The 20,202-nt window shown below is 43.3% G+C and overlaps 2 protein-coding genes across 2 annotated transcripts in view; both read right to left on the reverse strand.

The window, feature by feature from the left end:
• LOC111820949 (zinc finger protein 709-like) overlaps positions 1 to 20,202 on the reverse strand; it is a 70,222-nt gene that overhangs the window by 3,556 nt on the left and 46,464 nt on the right.
• On the reverse strand, positions 28 to 14,944 carry LOC101360065 (zinc finger protein 77-like). The gene is made up of 4 exons (XM_023733295.1): positions 14,831 to 14,944; positions 9,295 to 9,338; positions 1,738 to 1,864; positions 28 to 549 (listed from the first exon to the last, which is right to left on the reverse strand). Exons 2-4 carry the CDS (start codon positions 9,310 to 9,312, stop codon positions 368 to 370), a joined length of 327 nt encoding a protein of 108 aa, XP_023589063.1. The 5' UTR covers positions 9,313 to 9,338; positions 14,831 to 14,944; the 3' UTR covers positions 28 to 367.

Below are 20,202 nucleotides of genomic sequence, written 5' to 3' on the forward strand. Positions count from 1 at the left end.
TTGTGACTGCTCACACGTTCCCTAAAGATCAGAGGCAAGTGAATGATAATTATGACCACATATTTGCCTTTCTCAGTAAATGGGTATGTTTTCTGCACTGTCTAAATTGTTTCAAAGTGGAACAACCTGAATGCTTGGCTGAGGGTTTGAATAAAGACATTGCTTTCAATCTCTTTCTCACTATAGGGTTTGCTGACCATTGTTTACAACTGAATTATATCTCAGTCACTCGATATCTAGTTCACATTTATAAAAATATTGTGAAAATTCCCTCTCAGTACCAACTTGTTTAGCTACATGTATACTTTTTCTTTATTTTCAAGACACTCTAACACTCTGCTGCCAATACTCCTTCCACTTGTGTCACTTACCTCGAATGCCTCTCCTGGATTTGGTGCTGATTTTCCATGTTATTAAGTTTCCCTTTTTCTACCAAATTATACCAGGAATCATTTCTTAGTGAGCTTATTTTTTCTTCAGTGGTTATTTCATTCCCCAAAATATCCTGCTGAGGACTTGATCCAGTAGTTTTAACTTGAGTACAACAATCTGCAAAAATTTGTAAAACAAATATTACGGGGTAAGTATAGTCAATAAAGGAAAGAAAACAGACCACATGAAGATTTCTTTTCATATGCTGACGCAGAAAGGGAAACATGTTTTATAAGGAAGAATGGCCATGTGAGAAAAGGAAAACTCTTGAGGACTTTCACAATTAATTGGGAAAATGGGTCACCACGGCAGCCTCTCTAGTAAGAAATCAGTGGCTATGGAGTTGCTGCAACTCATGGCGACCCTATGTGTATCAGAATACAACTGTACCCCAGAGGATTTTCAGTGCTTAGTTGTGGAACTAAGTCAGCAGACCTATCTTCTGGGTAGATCTGAACCTCCAATCTTTCAGTCAGTAGCCAAGTGCATTCACCTTTTGCACCACCCAGGGACTCCACCTACTAAGAAATACTTCTAAAAATGGAGATTGATGTATATAAACAGAATATTATCAGAAAAGCAAAGAAGGGAGGAACTGAGGAAAATGCACATGTCCAAATGCTACCTTTGAGACCTAAGGAACATCTTTTGCTGAGAAGGAAAGGGTGAGGATGGATAAAAAGTGAAACAAGTCAACATAAACGGCAAACTTCATCCTTCTCAAAGCTTGATTTATTTTTCTAATTGGTATTTCCAAATGTAATTCCCTTATCCAAGCCCTGTTCCTCCCAAGGACCCTTGGATTCCTGGTGCTCACAGGCACAGACGCCCTAGAGGAGTTCCCCTTCCACTGTCCCCAGATGACACAGGTATGTGTGGCTAACACTCTCCTGGAGAAGGGTGAAAGATGAGGGAGGACACTGAAGGGTAACAAGCATTTCCATGAGATGGGCCAAGCGCAGGTTCAACTGCAGCAAAATTACCAATGGGCAGTAATCAGAGTATAACTCTCATGGGTTGAAACCACGAATCTTCTTTCTGTGCTCCACAGTGACACTGGGGACTGCCCACACTTAGAAACTTACTGAGTCTTGACATTTTTGACCAAGAGAAATGCAAAGCCAGTTTAATATACAAAACTCTGTTTTCATGCAAAAGCTATGGGATCTCAAGTTCCATGAGGGCTGGGACTGTGCCTGTCCTTTCTCCAACATATCCCCATTGTTCAGCCCAAATGAAAAAGGACAATGTGGAAGATACATTTGTTCCCTAAAAGACTAAGTAAAGGAATGAAACCATCCTCACCTACTGAGGCCAAGTTCCGGAAGGTTTCCACCATCACATCCTTGTAGAGGTCCCTCTGAGAAGGATGCAGCAAAGCCCACTCTTCCTGGGTGAAGTTCACAGCCAAATCCTCAAAGACCACCGAGTCCTAAAAGAGCCCACTTATTGTTTCAGCAAGGCACCACCTCCCCAGTGTGTGCAGGAGGATAGGGGAGGTTGCTGGCCTGAGATACTAGACTCAAGTCACAGGATTTCTGAACCACAGGGACCTGACAGTCTTGTGGGAGATGATAATCATTAAGGCAATAAAGTATACTTGGGGATGGTTAAGTGCTTTGAAAACATGAAGTGAGATGGCAACAACGGATATATACATATGCTCACATCATTAAAAGCATTATCTGTCCTGAGATAGCGCAGATTCCAAGATAGGGTAGACTGACAAGTAAAATCGTCATTCATATGACACTAAAAACAGAAACTTGGTTTGCTCAGGTACTGTTTTATCAGACACAAAGAACTAGAACCAGAATGTCTGGGTATTGCAAACATTTAGGGTACATTGCCGATTTCAACCAGTCTCCTCCAAAGAGGACGTGGACACGGTGGCAGAGTGGGAGGGCAGGGCCCTGAGGCCTGTGTCTACCTGTCAGGTATGAGGAACACCTGGTTCCTGCAGCATTCACCAAGCCAGCAGGCCCTCTCAAATCAATATCTGAGTACCATAATTAGAGGAAAGGGGCACCACAAAGAGAGTCATTGACGGGTCTGATCATAACAGAACCAAAGATGATTTCAAGTGAGAAAAAAAATTCCTAATCAATTTCTTTAAGGAGCCTTGGTGGTGCCGTGGTTAAGAGGTTGGCTGCTAACAGAAAGTTTGGCAGTTCGAACCCACCCAGCAGCTCCACAGTAGGAAGTCTTGGTGATCTGCTCCCATAAGGAGCCTAGGAAACCCTATGGGGCAGTTTTACTTTGCCTTATAGGGTTGGTATGAGTCAGAATTGACTCGATGGCACCCAACCACCACAATCAGTATCTTTAGAGAAATGGAGGAGGACACCACACCCATGAAGTAAAGACCCAATGTGAAAAAAATCAAAGATCAACTAAACAAAAAATTCTCAAAATCTAAAGAAGAAAAACAGTCCCAACTCTATCAGCTACAAGGAGCCCTGGTGGTGCAGTGGTTAAAGAGCTTGGCTGCTAACTGAAAGCTTGGCAGTTAGTACCCACCAGCTGCTCCTCGGGAGAGAGATGTGGCTGTTTGCTTCCATAAAGATTTACAGCCTAGGAAACCCTATGGGGCAGTTCTACTCTGTCCTATAGGGTCGCTATGAGTCAGAATTGACTCGATGGCAACGGGTTTGGTGGTTTGGTGTATCAGCTACAAAGAAGGGACTGCTACTTCACTAGAGTTAGGTAGAGGGAAATGGAGTCAGCTCCATAAGGTATAAAGATTAAAATAAGATTCCTCCCCGAAATTAAAAGGGATTAAAAAATAGAAAAGCAGAAGATAGGAAAAACTAAGCCCGAAAAGCACACAATGGTTAAGCAGGTCGCCTACTGTATTTTATCAGTGGGAGGATGTGTAAGTTTCCACCTTAACACCTTTGTAAACTGGGCTTCACTTTACACTCAAAGAGACTATAGCACTGTGTCAGACTGTTCAGAGTTCCTCTTCCTAACTTGTTTTGTGTATAAAATAACGGTGCATTTCACGTTCAGTAACATGTGGTGCCCACAGGGTCCGTTCAGTGATGTGCCTGTTACCACATAAATAACATTTGAAAGCTCTACTGAAGATAATAGAAGTAAAACAAATTGAAGGAAACCTATGTGACAATCTGAACCTCATGAAGAAGTCAGTTCACCTTAAATATATGTATCAGTTCAATTGCATCTTATTTGAAATCCAAAAGAATGTATTACAATTGCCTGTGTGGTTCTACACTACGTATATCTGTACCTTTTGAAAAATGAGGTTGTTCACGTAGGTATGCACATGAGCCTTTCTAGGAGAGTTAATTGAAGACGTGACAATGAGGGTATAATCTGGAGTTAAGAATGAGAAAAAAAGTAACAAAAGAGGGATATAGTACCTCAATCAATCCCAAAGACAGCAAGAGAACACGGAATCAAAAAATCTAACACAAACACAAGACTCAAAGGAAAAATGCAGAAAAAATTCAAACTATATTAATATTGATAGTAATGCAACTGGACTAACCTTCCCAGTCTTAAAGAAAATACGATCATACTGAAGCAAAAATGAAATAGCTATGCATGGTGCCAAAAACATAAAGGAAAAGACTGAGGGCCAAGAAAGTATTCCAGGTAAAAGGCAAATTCAAATTACAGAATATGAATTTGTGTGAAGTATATCACATTCTCGACTTTTTAAAACCAGAAGTGTTTCTAGAGATAAAGACAGTCATGATATTACAACAGCAGTTTTATACACACAGGAAAATATGACGATTCTAAAATTACACCATGTAACAAAACCTTAATACCTATGTGATGGACAGCCCAACAGAGCCACATAGAGAAGTAAAAAAATCTGCCTTCACATTAGGAGACTCCAGAACAATCTCTCCATTATTAATAGGTCACTAGACAAAACAAAAACTCTGACACGTAATATACTTAAATAGGATCAACAGGCTTCAACTATCAAGCATACAGAGACAACTGACAAGTCCAGAATGCTCATTTTTTTTCAATCACACCGTAAAAATGATTAGCACAGACTCTATACTGTGTCATACAGTTAGGCCTGAATACACAGAATTCTGGTCTTTCATATATCATTGTCTCTAGGAGAAAATAACTATCGGTTAGAAATTTATACATTTATAAGTAAATTTAAAGCAAGGAAAAATTCAAGTGTATGTAAGGAAATACTGTAAACAGTAGTATCATTGTTCAGCTGTACAAATACCAAAACTTTTGTGTTGAGGCTAAAACGGTCAATATCCCAAGATCCCATTATTTGTGAATTCACTTAGTCATGAAAAAAAGAAGTCCACAATTACTTGACAGTTAAACATCATGCTCCTAAGTAACCAATAGGTCAAAGAAGAAAGCAAAAAGAAAATTAAAAAATACTTTGAAAGGAATGAAAACAAAAACATAAAACTTCTGGGATGCATCTAAAGCAATCTAAAGCAGTTCTGAAAGATACATTTATAACTGTTAGTGCCTTTATTAAAAATAAAAAATCTCAAATCAATAACCTATCTTCATGCCCTGAAGAACTAGAAAAAGATCAAACTCAAACCAAAGCAAACAGAAGGAAAGATGTAATAAAGATTATTGTGGAAATCAGTGAAATTGATAATAGAAAAATCAAGAAAATCGTATATTGCTTCTTTGAACAGATTAAAAAAATTGACAAACTTTTAGCTAGATTGATAAAGGAAAAATAGTAGAGAAAATGCAATTTCTAAAATCAAGAAGGAAAGAGGAGACACATCACTACGAACATTACAGAAATAACAGGATCCTAAGAGAATACCATGAATAAATGTATGCCAACAAATTAGGTAACTTAGATGAAATGGGCAAATTCTTAGACAAAATTACTGAACTGAGTCAGAAGAAATGGAATATCTGATAGACATAGAACAAACAGAAGGATTGACTTATAGTACTTATGAAGATTCCTACAAGGAAAATTCAGGCCAATGGTTTCACTGGTGAATCCTACAAACATTTAAAGAAGCATTAACACCAATCCTTCGTAAAATCTTTCAGAAAATAGAAGAGTAATGAATACTTCCAAACTCACTCTGAGGCCAGTATTATGCTGATACCAAAACCAAACAGAACACAAGAAAAGCAAACGAGAGACCACTATCCCTTATGAATACAGATAGAAAAATCATCAATAATTCAGTGCTAGCACATGGAATGCAGGAATATGTAAAATGAATTATACATCATGACCACGTGTGAGTTATACCAGCACTATAAGGTCGGTTTAACATCTAAAAATCAATTAACATAATGTATATTAATAGAACGAAGGACAAAAACAATATGACCATTAAAACAATGGCAAAATTCGCCTAACAAAAAATCCAAAGCCCTTTCACAGTAGTCTACAAAGGAGGAATAGAAAAGAATTTCCTCAACCTGATAAAGGGATTTACATAAAAACCTACAGCTAAAATCATGCTTAAGTGAAAGACTGAACGCTTTTCTCTAAGATCAGGAACAAGACATGGATGTCCATCCTCAATCTCACAATTTCTATTCAACATTGTACTGCAGGCTCTAGTCAGGGCAACTAGGCAAAAAAAAGATAAAATAAAAAGCATCTTGATTGGAAAAAAACCCATTGCTGTCGAGTCGATTCCGACTCATAGCAACCCTATAGGATAGAACAGAACTGCCCCATAGGGTTTCCAAGGAGCGCCTGGTGGATTTGAACTGCCGACCTTTGAGTTAGCAGTCATAGCTCTTAATCACTACGCTACCAGGGTCCCCTTGATTGGAAAGGGAGAAGTAAAACTCTATTCACAAATCATCTTTTCTACAGAAAATACATGGAATCCACTGAAAAATACTGTAATGCACGACTTCACCAAAGTCACAGCAATCAAGATGAACACTGAAAAATTCAATGTGACCAATGGATAGCCACATGTAAAAGAATGACAATGGTCCTTTTTCTCATACCACACACAAAAATTAACTCAAAATGGATCATAAACTTAACATTAAGAGCTAAAGTTATAAAACTCATAGAAGAAAATTTAGAACATAATCTCATGACCTTGAGTTAGGCAATAGTTTCTTAGATATGACGTTCCCCAAAGATATCAAGTTCTAACTCTGGAACCTGCAAATGTTACCTGTGATCAAGTTAAGGCCCATGAAATGGAAGATTGTCCTGAATTATCTAGGTGAGCCCTGAATGTAATTTATAAATGTCCTTATAAGAGAGAAGCAAAGGGAGATGAGACCATAGACCAAAGAGGAGAAGACAATGTGACCACGGAGGCAGACACTGGGGTTATGCTAGCTACAGAAAACAATACACAAGTGCCAACCTCAGGCTAGAGGCCTCACAGATTGCCATAACGGCTTACTTAACAAACCTTGCTGATAATACAGAACAGCACAGAGTCTCAGGGTCTCCCTCTTGTTAGCAGCTTTAGTTAGACTCAACTCCCAGTCTTTAGGGACCATTACTTGGTACTAGACATCTGGCTTACAGGTACTTAATGAGTAAAATCCTTCCCATACCAGGCATTTCTTTCAAAATGGATACTCCTGCAGGTATGTAGTTTGTTGTAATAGTGTGCACTACTCCACTGTTCTTATATTCCACCTTCAGGCCTTCCTACTAACATCACCTACACCCTGTATACTCTGGGTGCTTATATTTCATTTTGGATACACACCCCCAAACCTCCTCTGGTCTCTCTTGACACAAACGTGCTCTTTTCCTGCCAATTACATTCACTTTTCTCAGATCATGGGAGTCTTGGCCATTACCCTGGGCACACATGATATCATTCAATCACAAGTGTCAAAAATACTCTAAACCCATGTAGCAGACAGCTAATATTTAGATGCTATCCATGGAGGCTCACTCTCCCTGACAGCCTTGGGAACTAATGATCACTCAGCTTTCGACTGTTTATTTTGGCCAGCGGGGAGGGATTTTTTCCCTTAAAGGGGCTTCTTGTGGCATGTAGGTAGGTAACACTGTCAAGGTGAACCAAAGCCAAACCAAACCCACTGCTGTCAAGTCGATTCCGACTCATTGCGACCCTACAGGACAGAGCAGATCTGCCCCACGGGGTTCCAAGGCTAATCTTTCGGGAAGCCGACTGATACATCTTTCTCCTGTGGAACAACTGACAGGTTTGAACTGCCGACCTAAAGATTAGCAGCCGAGCGAGTAACTGCTGTACCACCAGGGCTCCTCAATCACTACAAAGACCACTACAAAGACCCCTACAAAGGCCCCTACAAAGGCCCAACCCACTCTCTGCTTCCCTTAAATCATCTGGACCAGTTCTCTCCAGAAAGCCCCATTACCTGAGTATTTCGTTACCCTCTCGTTGTGTGTGATGTCATCAATCTTGACATCTTAGTCTGTTTTGGGGCCAACCATAAACAGAAGGGTAAACATGGAAAAAGTTTTGGGGTGAGGAACAGGAGTTCAGTATGGGGAATTTTGAGAAAAAGATGAAGACAACCAAATGTAGAAGATACCCAGGTAACAATGTTTTTAGAAGCACTGGTCATAACAGAACACTCTGAAGCCATCCCCATGGTACTCGCAGGAGAATCCACAGATGAAAATGGTGCGATCTCATGAGGGAACACAACAGAGCCATAGAAGTGAGTGAACCGTCATTCCGCGGAAGACAGATACAACCGTGGAAAAAAGAAACCTGACCTAGAGGAATACATATCATGCCACTGGCATACAAAATAAACAGACACAAACAAAATATTTTGGCTGAGAGTTGCACAGACAGGTAAAGAAAAGCACACAGAGATAAAGAAAAACAAGAAAATTATCTCCTTGTAATTCCGGAGATTGGCAACTGCCGTAACGCCAATTAGTGGCCTACATAATTTGCGGGCCCAGCGTCCATTTCCTCCCCCTACTGGCCCTTTCACCCAGTTTCCAACATGGCCCATCCTATCTTCTCACAGTCTCTCAACAGTTAGTCTCCGACTAGGCCTCCAGGCCACACCCCATAGTCTTCTGCCACAAATACTGTCACTCTCTTATAACCCAGTCTCTCAGCTGCAGCAATAGTTACTCCATGCCCCATGATTCCCCGTGTTAAAATGTCTCCCTTTTCCCCTTTTCCCATGCTAATGCCCTACCAACCCTTAAACTGACCAATAAGACTTCAGCTCACAAAACCCAGCCAACCCCACCCTGGCTTGCCATATATAAGCCCTCTCCTACAATGCCAGCTTGTTGTGGCCTTGTCCCTGGATGCAGCCCCGTGTGTGGCCCCACATCCAGGCATGCTGTAGTTTCCTTTCTGGGACCTGTGAGTGCTAAATTCCTGTGTGAGGCTCACGTCCTCTGGCTGCACCTCACAGACCATTCAAGACACTCGCAGATCCCTTTGGGTCAAAATTAAGGCAGAGACATGTGGCGAGGGGTGCCCTGCCTTTAGGAACCATTTCAAGAGGGTTTCTGGTGTGAGGATGCCTTCCAAAAAAACCCTGCCCTGGTTGTTGTCTTTCCACAGATGTTCCTCCTAGAGAGTTTCAGTTTACTGTGGAACTGTTTTCTGCCCTTCCTATAACCATTATATTTGATAATAAAATGCTAGGCAATCATTTGATACAATTTATCACAGTACCTCACTGTAAGAAAAAGATGGAGAATCATCTGAATGGATGCAGAAATCGTTTATACTCTGCAGCACCCATCCAGATCCAAAATTCTTCGCAGTTTAGGAACTGGTGGGAGGCTGCATCGCCCAGCAAAGGGCATACTCAAAGGAAATGTTCATCTGAGAACATACAAACACTGTAAAGTGCCAGCTGTTCCCAATAAAATCAGGTAAAAACAAGGATTCCCATTACCTCACTCCCAGTCAGCATTTTACTAGAGATCCCATCCAGAGCTGCTGGAGGAAAAAAAAAAAGAATTAGAACAGAAAAAACAAAACAAAAAAACTTGCTTTAATTCATACCTCAAATGACTGTGTATGTAAGACACAAAAAGAATGTGAAGATAATCACAGAATCAGATTTTCAGTAAGCTTCCAGAGTGCAAACTCAATATAAAAATAAATTTCCGTGCATTCTGAATTCTAGCCAAATGCAGTTGAAAATTTTTCTTTTTTTTATTATTGTACTTTAGATGAATGTTTACAGAACAAATTAGCTTCTCATTAAACCGTCAGTACACATATTGTTTTGTGACATTGGTTACCAACTCCATGACATGTCAATGCTCTCCCTTCTCTACCTTGGGTTCCCTATGCCAGCTTTCCTGTCCCCTCCTGCCTTCTCGTCCTTGCCCCTGGGTTGGTGTGCCCCTTTAGTCTTGTTTTGTTTTATGGGCCAGTCTAATCTATGGCTGAAGGGTGACCCTCAGGAGTGACTTCAGTACTGAGCTATTAGGGTGTCCGGGGGCCATACTCTCGGGGTTGAAAAGTAAATTTTTTAGAAGATAACTATACCAAGCCTATTGCAGTCGATTTGCACTCATGACGACCTCATGTGTTACAGAGTAGAACTGCTAAATAGGGTTTTCTTGGCTGTAACCTTAATGGAAGCAGACTGCCAGGTCTTTCTTCTGTGGTACCACTGGGTGGGCTCAAACCGCCAACCTTTAGGTTAGTAGTCGAGCGCAAACTGCTTGCGTCACAGAGGGACCTTTTAGAATACAACAGACACAATCAAAACTAATTGTTATTACAACTAATTTAAGTCCTAAAATATGCCCATGAGAGATCGGAAAAGATAACGGTGGAAAGACTGTGAAACTGACTGACATCTATGTAGGATGATATATACGGAAAGACAGTGCGAAGGATACTCAATGTCACCATGAAGTCACCCCTCCCAAACAGATACAAGAGTTTTAATAAAATTCCATTAAATCTACAACCAGATTTGGTTTTTGGTTTGTCCGAACTTAAAGAAAAAACTACTTCTAAAAACTGAAATGGAAGACAAATGTTCAAGCTGAGATTTTCGACAGATCAAGGTGGAGTGCCTTTCCCAAACACACTTTTAAATCCACAGTAATTAGGACAGCGTGGTATCAGGAGAGGGATGGACAAACAGCCCCACCTATTTATGGTATGAATCCATGACGCAGCCGGGCAGAGGAAGACATGATGGACACTTTAACATTTGGGACAGTGACAAATGGTTTGTCATTACAGGGGAAAAATCAATCTTCCTATTAACTCCACACACAATTATCAAGGCATTGCAGATTTAATGTGAGAAGATACAAGGAGAACACTTGCAGAAGACGCGGAGGCAATTTTTATCACTTCAGAGTAGGCAGGGTTCTCATACAAGAACAAGAGTAAGCGACAAAGGAAGAGACCATCAAATTCAACCGTATTAAAATTAAGAATCAAAGCGTAGAATAAAGGGAGTGTAAAGATATTTCCAATGAATACAAATGAAAAAGGATTAGCGTCCAGACTATGGAAAGGAAACCTAAGAGATCAGTAAACAAACCAAGGAAATAAAGGTGAGAAAACGCCTCAGTATTATTTCAGAGAAAAAGAACCATCACATTAGAAATATGCTCAGCCTCAACGGTAATCCGTAAAAGCCAATACAGAAGCACTCGGAGAAGCAATTTCCCACGGAGATGGGCAAAAACGTACTAAGTAACTCCAAGTGTTAGAAATCATGTGAAATACACACATATGCACGTACGTGCACGATCCAGTCAGACACTCCAGCGGCATTTCCTAGTGAGTTAGAATTTATCTATAATCTACAACCAGCAACGTTTCTCCAATGTGTGGAAAACTGGGGATGCATTTGCACTTGGAGACAAAAACAGGAGTGACTGTAACAGCACTGTTGACAAGAGCAAAAAATAAACTCGAAACAAGCCAGGTCCCACCAGCCCTGAAATGGAGAAGGGAACGGGGCGGCCCACAGCCCCAGGCCAGCAGGTGTGAGACTAAGGCAAAGAAAGTCGAGACAAGCCTTTCAGTGTAGTGTTAATGGTGAAATAATTGTAGTATTTTTTATTGAAAGTTCAAAACAAGCAAAATTAAACACTGCTTGCTGATAAATAAGAGAGGGTAAAGGTATAAAAAATAACAGGAGAACATTGTTCACCACTAGGGTGGCAGGGTAATAAGATCAGGGAGACACAGGGCAGAAACTATCACCCTGCCAAGGCCTATCTGTTTACCTGGGTGGTGAGTTCAGAGGTGTTTACATTATTGGTTCATACTCAGTATGAAACAAATACTATTTCCAGAATTTTCTTGGCTTCCTCAGACTGTATCACTCAATCCACTCAATCTTCCATCATGAAAACAAAAACCTTACACATCCAAGCAAAGGAATAAAATTCTTAAATGTCTGCAGTTATCTGGCAGCAATATTCTCTAAAGGAAACAAAAGGGAAGGCCCAGCTCAGATGAGGAAACTGCTTCACCCACAGTTTCCAAGGAAACTCCCCATTCAGAAGGTTACCCACCAGACTCTGCCAGCTGAAATGTAGCCCCGGGGTCCCAGAGCATTGCACACTGGGAGCTCACAGCCCTCCTCTCCCTCCTCACAGTGTGGAAATGCTCCCTCCTGCGGGGCCTACTTCTCACCAGTATGGAACTCTCCACCTGAGTAGGTTTTAGGTTCTGACCCAAATGCTCACATGCATAAGACCTTTCTCCAGGAGTCAGACCCAAAGGAGTCTTCCCCCAAGTCTGATCTTTGCAGGCTTTCTCAACCTGTACAGATTACTCCACCAGCTCTGTCCATGCCAAATTCAAGCTAACAGGAAACAGCCCCAAGGCAACAATTACAACCTCAGAAAGGACAAAAGGCCAAACACTGGCATGTGGCTCTCCCCCTCCAATGCTCCCAGCTTCTCAGCATAAACAATTCCTTCTGGGCTGTTCTGAGTGGCCAGGGCCACCTGCCACTTGCGGGGTGGGGGTGGAGGGAGGATCCCCAAAAGACTCGACCGGACATTCCTTCACCTATTTCGCAGGCTCAAGGGTGGACTCAGCTTGGAGTCACAGACCTCAGGCCTCTTCTCCCCACTCCAGGTGATACAGCTGAGACGCACCTGCCTGCTGCCACCAGTGATAGTTTAGTGAGAAAAAGGCCCTCAATCTCAGTGTTTCACTAAGGACCCAGCAGAGTCATTAATTTCAGCCTATGTTCAAGGGGAGTCCTGGTGGTGCAGTGGTTAAGAGCTATGGCTGCTAACCAAAAAGTGGGCAGTTCGAATCCACCAGCCGCTCCAGGATCGACTCAACGGCAACCGGTTTTGGCTTTGTGTTCAAGGATAAAGGGCTGAGAAATTTTAAGGCATCCTTTCTTTTTTGTAGGAAATCCTGGTGGCGTAGTGGTTAACAGCTACGGCTGCTAACCAAAAGGTCAGCAGTTCGAATCCACCAAGTGCTCCCTGGAAACTCTATGGGACAGTTCTAGTCTGTCCTATAGCGTCGCTATGAGTTGGAATCGACTCGATGGCAACCTGTTTGGTTTTCTGGTTCTTTTTTGTTGCAAAAATATATATAACACAACACTTGGGAATTGAACGCTTTTCACATGTACAGCTGTGTGACATCAATTACATTAATCACACTGCAACCATCTTCAAATCCGATGCCTTATTTTCCAGCACCATAAACAGAAACTCAATTCTTGCTAAACAATGACTCCCCCTCCCCCTCTCCCGCCTGCCCCTGGTAACCACTAACAGACTTGGGTCTTGTTAAATCTGGGCTTCATCCTCCAGACTAACTGGAGCCAGAGAGCCGGGCTGGTTTCCCCACCCCAGGGTTTGAAATTCCTATCTCCTTTGATCTCATTGGTATGCACAAACTTTTCTGCTGGCCTATTTTAATTGGCCTACAAGCTTAGACAATTGAGCTCAGACATTAACAAGACCCTCGTGAAAAGAACAGTTTACATTTTTACCTATTCTGTGTATCTCACTCTATGATAAAACTAATGTTCAAAATATATAAAGTATGCTTTGTTTTGCCTTTTTCTTTGTCTCTTATTTCCTATATAAACTCCCAGCCTGTCTTTGTTCCGCGGGACACTTCCTAGGATTACTGGAAACACTGCTGCCCAATTCAAAAATCTCTGAAGAACCAAATAAACTCTGCAAAATTTACCTACGATCAACATTTTTCTTTAACAGTCTCTATACATCTGCTAAAGCACTCTTTACAGCTTTGCTCTTGCGAGGTGCCGTGGAGTCATTTCCGACTCCTAACAACCCTATGTACGACAGACACTGCCCGGTCCCGCGCCATCCTCACAATTGTTGTTAGGCTTCAGTACCCGGAAAATGCTTACGCATTTCAGAAAATGTGTGTCAAGCAGGTAGCCATTATCCTCACGGTAACAAATTGTTTGCAAATCAAGTAATCAGAATTGAACCCTTCTCAGCTTTACAGGTCACATTTCACAGAAAGTGCATTAAGCTCGGACTCCCGGATGTTAACCGAAGTGGACCAGAATCACACAAAGTCACAAACTCCACGCCCGGCATAGGAGAGTAACTATTTCGATGAATATTTTCAATCCATCTCTTCATCCACCTCAGTTTAAGGCGGGCAACTGTGTGCATTCACCCGCAATTCCGATGGCAGAGAACATTCCTGAGACCCTTTCCCCGCAGCGGTCTCCACAGAGGCCAGGAATAACTCCAGCCAGCAATGGAAGGGAAAGAACAGAAACTTACCACCACCCACTGCAAGGAGAACAAACAAGGCAACAAGAAATGGTTCTACATTAAGGGGAACTTGGTGGCGCAGTGATTAAAGCGCTCGGCTGCCAATCAAAGGTCGGCAGTTGAAACCCACCCGCCGCTCTGCGAGGGAAAGCTGCGGCAGTCTGCTTCCGTAAAGATCACAGCCACGGAAACCCTAAGGGGCAGTTCCAGCCTGTCCTACAGGGTCGCTCTGAGTCGCCTGGACAGCAGTGGGGGTGGGTTGGTTGGTTTGAGGCTCGCTTAACGAAGGAACCTGAGCGCTGGGCAGGACGCGGCCGGGGCGTCGCAGCGGGGAGGCTGACCAGGTGCCCCGACGGCCCGCTCCGGGCCCGCTGTGTCCGCGCCGCGCTGCGGGCTGCTCCGGCCCTACGGGCCCCGAGCGGACACCCCTGGGCAGAACACCCCCTCTCATCCGCCCACCCGAGAATGGGGTGGCCTCGGTAGGACCGCGATCCTCTTACCCCGGGCGTGTCCACCTCTCCTCAGTCCCCGGTGACCTCGCCCGTCCCCTCGTGAGGAGACCCCGCAGACCCTGAGGTCGCAGCGTCCCCATAGCGCCCGCCTGGGGACCGAGTCTCTCCTCAACGAGTCCGGGGCCGCGCGCACAGCCGGTTCCAGCCGGTTCCAACCGGCTCTCCCCTCGCCCCTGTCTCCGACACCCAGCCCCGCGCTCACCATTTCCAGGCTTCTGGAAATCTCCCGGCGTCCTCTCCGTGCAGACGGCGCCACCTGCGGACGCACCGGACAGGTGAGACACGATCGCGGTGCGACGCTCCAAGCAGGACGTTCTCGTGCGTTTGAGGAGAGTCGTCTCGACCCTGGTGCCCGCCGATTGGACGAGTCTCCAAGTCCCGCCCCGGACACCCTTGATTGGACAGCTGGAAGGAAGAGTGACAGACGGGGCGGGAGCACACTTGATGGGTGGGTGGGATTTCCTCTAGCCCCGCCCCCGGGACGTCCGCATTTGTCGCTAGCGTTCCCGCCCCGCGCGGACACAAGCGTCTCTAGACAGCTCCGCGGCCTCCTACGTCTGCCTCCTGCGTCTTCCTCCTTTGTCGCTGGCTGGACGTTTGAATCCCGCAGCGCTGGCCTGGTCGCAGGAACTCCTCAGACCAGCCAGAATAAACGAGATGTGTTCATTACAATTCTCAGGTGGACGTTTTACACCGTAAGGAAATTTTAGATAAGTTTTTGAGTGTGTTCCTGGAGAATTGTGAAATGTAAAGACTATGATGTCCCTAAGGCGATTGAAGTCCTATTTTAACTGGTATAAAAAAAAATTAAAAGCGTGTATAAATTGAGTTGGTAGTTGTTAAAGAGAAACTGAGGACTAATGGAGTCCTCTGAGTGCTTATGAAGATTAACAGGGGCCACTGACCGTTGTAGACTGTACCCAAGAACAGATAAGCCTAAGAGCTTAGCAATATAGGCGATACAGTGAGACACAGCGACCATACAATCGCGCAACCCCACCCTTTTAATGGAACATCTTTTAACCGTAAGGCTGCTCCAAGTTTTCCTTGTGCAAAGAGTCCCAGATATTATGCAAAACATCAGTTCAGAGGAGAACTGTTCCATAGGGTTTTCAAGGCTGTGAGGTCACAGCCTGTCTCACGCAAGTGCCTCTGGTTGGGTTCGAATCGCCAGTGTTTCAGATAACAGTGGAGCGATTAAATGTTTGCAACTCCACGATACACGTCCTCCTTTTTCTCATTAAAAAACCGCTGTAACTAGCTTAAAAGGAGCCATCCTGTATTGCTGAACAGAAAATGCTCCTGGTATGCATACAGATTAACTGCTCCAATAAACCCTACGCACTTTAATTGCTTTTGGTGCTTGCATTATTCTGACAACCTGGAACCTCTTAGTTACGCTTACAGATTGGGCCAAAACTCTTAATGAAGGAAATATGCTGCTCATTGCAGAAAATACTCTCCAGTTTGAGATGGAGTGGAAGTACAGGTGCTACTATTGTCGTTTTATTTACAAACAATAGAAAAAAATCATTTTTTATGATTTTCGAAAAGGTGTACATTTTCATGAAAAATAGTGTGTAGGGGATTCAGACTTGGAAAAGTGGCTTCAGATTAAAGATCTTTTGACTTATAAAGTATTAAAAACAACATATAATTAATCTAAATTTCTTTGTTTACTACGAATTAACAGCAAATTCTAAAAACAATGAGGCTGAGATTGAGAAGTCTGTCTTAAGACTTGCCCCTAGGATGTCCTCTACGGCCCGTGTCTGCTATCCCCAGGCCCCGTAGATAACAATTCTATTAGTTTCTTATATATCTAATCAGCGTTTCTTTGTAGAAAGAGGAGCAATTTCAAACACGTGTTTTTCTTCCTTTTGTCTGATAACGCTGATGGTGTAGTGGTTAAGTACTACAGCTGCTAACCATTAAGGTCGGCAGTTCAAATTCACCAGCTGCTCCTTGGAAACTATGGGGAGTTCTATTCTGTCCTGTAGGGTCACAATGAGTCGGAATCAACTCGAGGGCAATGAGTTTGTTTTTGTCTTTTTTTTTGATTCTCTGTGATAAAAAGGTAACATAGTTTACAGACTGCAATACACTTTGGTTTTTTGGTCAATTAAAAAGAAATCCACATGGTAGGCGAAGCCTTGCCGGGGCAATGATTAAGGGCATCCCTGCTAACCAGAAGGCCAGAGGTTGGAACCCACCAGTGGCTCCAGGGAGAAAGACCTGGAGATCCGCTCCCATAAAGACTACACCCTAGGAAACCCTATGGGGCAGGTCTACTCTGTCCTTGGAGTTGCTCTGAGTTGGAATCAACCGGATAGCACAAAACAACAAAAACATGGGCTGGGGGTGGGGGGAGGAAGACACGATGCTTAGGGGACACTGACTGAGCTTCTGTTAAGGGTGATGGAAAAATTCCTGACAGTTAATGGTGATGGTTGAACACGATGAACATAATTAACGTCATTGAACTTTACATGTGATGATGGTTGAAATGGCAAATGTTTTGTTACCTATAGATTTACCACAATAAAAAAAATTAAAAAATAAATCCTACAACTCTCGTTATATCGATCGGTGACTTCCTTAATTTCTGTGACTGTAAGATATAAGTTTACGTAACCAGTTATGTCTAAATGGACACTGGGCTTCCTTCCAAACTTTTGAGACTCAAGTCTTGCTAAAATGAATAAAAGGTACATTTCCACAGACCCGTGTCATAGGAAACCCAAACTCTATTTTCTGATGTCTCGACATCCCTTTTCTTCCAGCCTCTGCTTAAACATTACCAAAATATTTCAAAACAGCAGACCTGCTCGCCTTCCTAATCAGCTCACGCCAGGATGGAAAATCCTAGATAACAGTCCAGAGGCAGTTCCTCGCCCCTCCAGGGCTCTCCTTTTCTCCATCCACAAGTGCCATCTGGGAATCCAGATAAGGACCCCCTGCCCTCCCTGCCGGATTCACACTCCAGACTCCCATTTTCCTGCCACTTGCTTGAACTTAGCCAATAGTCCCTAAGCCAGAGAAATAAAGTGTGCTTCTCTCCAAAGTAAACCAAAAACCCGTTGCCATCAAGCCGATTCGACCCATAGCGACCCTAACGGGCAGAGTAGAACTGCCCCATAAGGTTTCCAAGGAGCGGCTGGTGGATTCAGACTGCTAACGTTTTGGTTAGCAGCCAAACGCTGAACCACTGCGCCACCAGAGAGCCCAGGTCTTTTCTCGCTGGTTCTGATTCTTTCCTTCGTCCGCACCCGTGTGGGCTCGGTAAGCGGCCCTCAACTGCGCTCCCTTCCCGGACCTCTGAGTCATAAACTATCGTTTCCTCGTTTTGGTTGCTGGATGTTAAAGTGCAGCTGTGTTTGCGAAGAAACCCCCACCTCACATCCATGCAGGTGGTCCCACCAGCTGCCCCTCTGGGGACTGTGTATTTTCTCCAGCAGCGGGCTCTCGTCACTTGTTCGTATTTGTCTAATGTTGACACAAACTCCTATAAAAGGCGTGGAAAGCCCTCCGGACTAAGCCTGATAAAATGGTGACATAAATATGTGAAAATTGTGTATTTTTTCATGCTTAAATAATTCTTCAAATTTCACTGGGAACTATAGCATACTCAGAAAACAATGCATTGCACATTTCATGCTATGTTTCAATACTAAAGTTGCATAGAATTCCCTAGACTGAGCACCACGTTCCTAAACGAACCATGGGCAGTGGTTAGTCTAACGCGTGAACCCCACCCTGACCTCTTTTCCCTCCTGCCCGTATAGGTGGCTACTACCTGGAATTTTCTGGTTATTTTTTATAGCTTTTGTTGTTGTTTTTAGGTGCTGTTGAGTTGATTCTGACTCATATTGACCCCATGTGACAGATTAGGCTGTAATCTTTACTGGAGATCAACAGGTCTTCTTTCCGAGGAGCCACTGGGAGGGTTCAAATTGCCAATCTTTCAGTTTGCAGCAGAGCACTTAACCATTGCACCACCAAAAAAAAAACCTCCCAAAACAAAAATGAAACCCATTGCTGTCAAGTCAATTCTGACTCATAGAGACCCTATAGCACAGACTAGAACTGCCGCATAGGGTTTCCAAGGAGCACCTGGTGGATTCAAACTGCCGACCTTTTGGTTAGCAGCCATAGCTCTTAACCAGTGCGCCACCAGGGTTTCCGTCACACCAACAGGGCTCTTTTTTTATAGCTTTCCTAGCTATTAATTTATCACTCAGCACTGTCTTGTTTAATTGGGCCTCTTTCGAACTTTCAGTAAAAATTGCTGGTATTATACTTGTCATGGATTGAATTGTGCACCCCCAAAATATGTGTCAACTTGGCTAGGCCATGATTCCTGGTATTGTGTGATTGTCCACCATTTTGTCATCTGATGTGATTTTCCTATGTGTTATATAAATCCTACCTCTATGATGTTAATGGGTTGGGATTAGAGGCAGTTATGTTAATGCAGCAGGACTCAATCTATAAGATTAGGTTGTGTCTTGAATCAATCTCTTTTGAGATATAAAAAAAGAGAAGCAAGCAGAGAGACAAGGGGACCTCATACCATCAAGGAACAAGAGCCAGAATAGAGCATGCGGTGAACCTGGGGTCTGTGCTCTGAGAAGTTCCTAGTCCAGGGGAAGATTGATGATGAGGACCTTCCCCCAGAGCTGACAGAGAGAGAAAGCCTTCCTCTGGAGTTGATGCCCTGAATTTGGACTTCTAGCCTATTGACTGTGAGAGAATAAACGTCTATTTGTTGAAGCCATCCACTTGTGGTATTTCTGTTATAGCAGCACTAGATAACTAAGACAATACTGAAAAGGCTTTTCTGAGGTTTCTTTGGAGTCCCTGGTGATTTAGGAGATAATATCGGAGTCATTATTCCCTGTCCTTGAGCATAGAGATTGTGAACTAGCTGTAGCTGGACTCACAAGGATATATCAACTGGACCCTGAGGTATAAAGACAATAGCCAGGACAATCTTGGAAAATATCTTTTAGGAAACTTTCACATAAACAAATCATAAAACAGAACACAAAAGACTTTCCACTCTTATCTTTTTCTATTAGCATTTAGTGAATACAAAATTTGTGGAACCAACGTGCTGCCGGGTGAAAACCCTGGGTTTCCCTGGGCATGACTTGTTACAGCCAACAAACAAGAGGCTGAGGTGGAACATCAGAAAGAGGCCTTTATTTCGTTGCACAAGGAAAGGAGCCATTGGGGCTGTTGCCTCCAAGACTGCTTGCAGGCAGCTTGGGGAGGTGGGCTTTTACGGAGAGCAGACAAGGAAATGCAAATTAACCAGGAATATTCAGGATTGACCTTCACGCAGGCACTCAGAGCCTGGGGATGACTATGCATTTTCTTTAGACAAGGGTTTGGTCCCCCAGGATAGAGGAAGAAGTTAATTTTCTTTCTTTAGGACGTTAAGTCTCCACCCAGAGGCGGGTTGAGGCCATCTGTGGCCCATTCTGTGGTTATCTTGACAAGGACAATTTCAGAAGAATGTGCAGCTTATTCTGCTCGGTGTAAGAGAATAAGCCAGAGCAGATATCTCTT

Source organism: Trichechus manatus, unplaced genomic scaffold, assembly GCF_000243295.1.
Source record: "Trichechus manatus latirostris isolate Lorelei unplaced genomic scaffold, TriManLat1.0 scaffold00057, whole genome shotgun sequence".
Lineage (NCBI taxonomy): Eukaryota > Metazoa > Chordata > Mammalia > Sirenia > Trichechidae > Trichechus > Trichechus manatus.

Bases quoted from the DNA above. Each gene is read 5' to 3' on its own strand.
- LOC101360065 (XM_023733295.1), bottom strand. The intron at 550-1,737 runs GTGAGGATGGTT...AAATTTTTGCAG, and splicing joins CCGGAACTTGGCCTCAGTAG to ATTGTTGTACTCAAGTTAAA.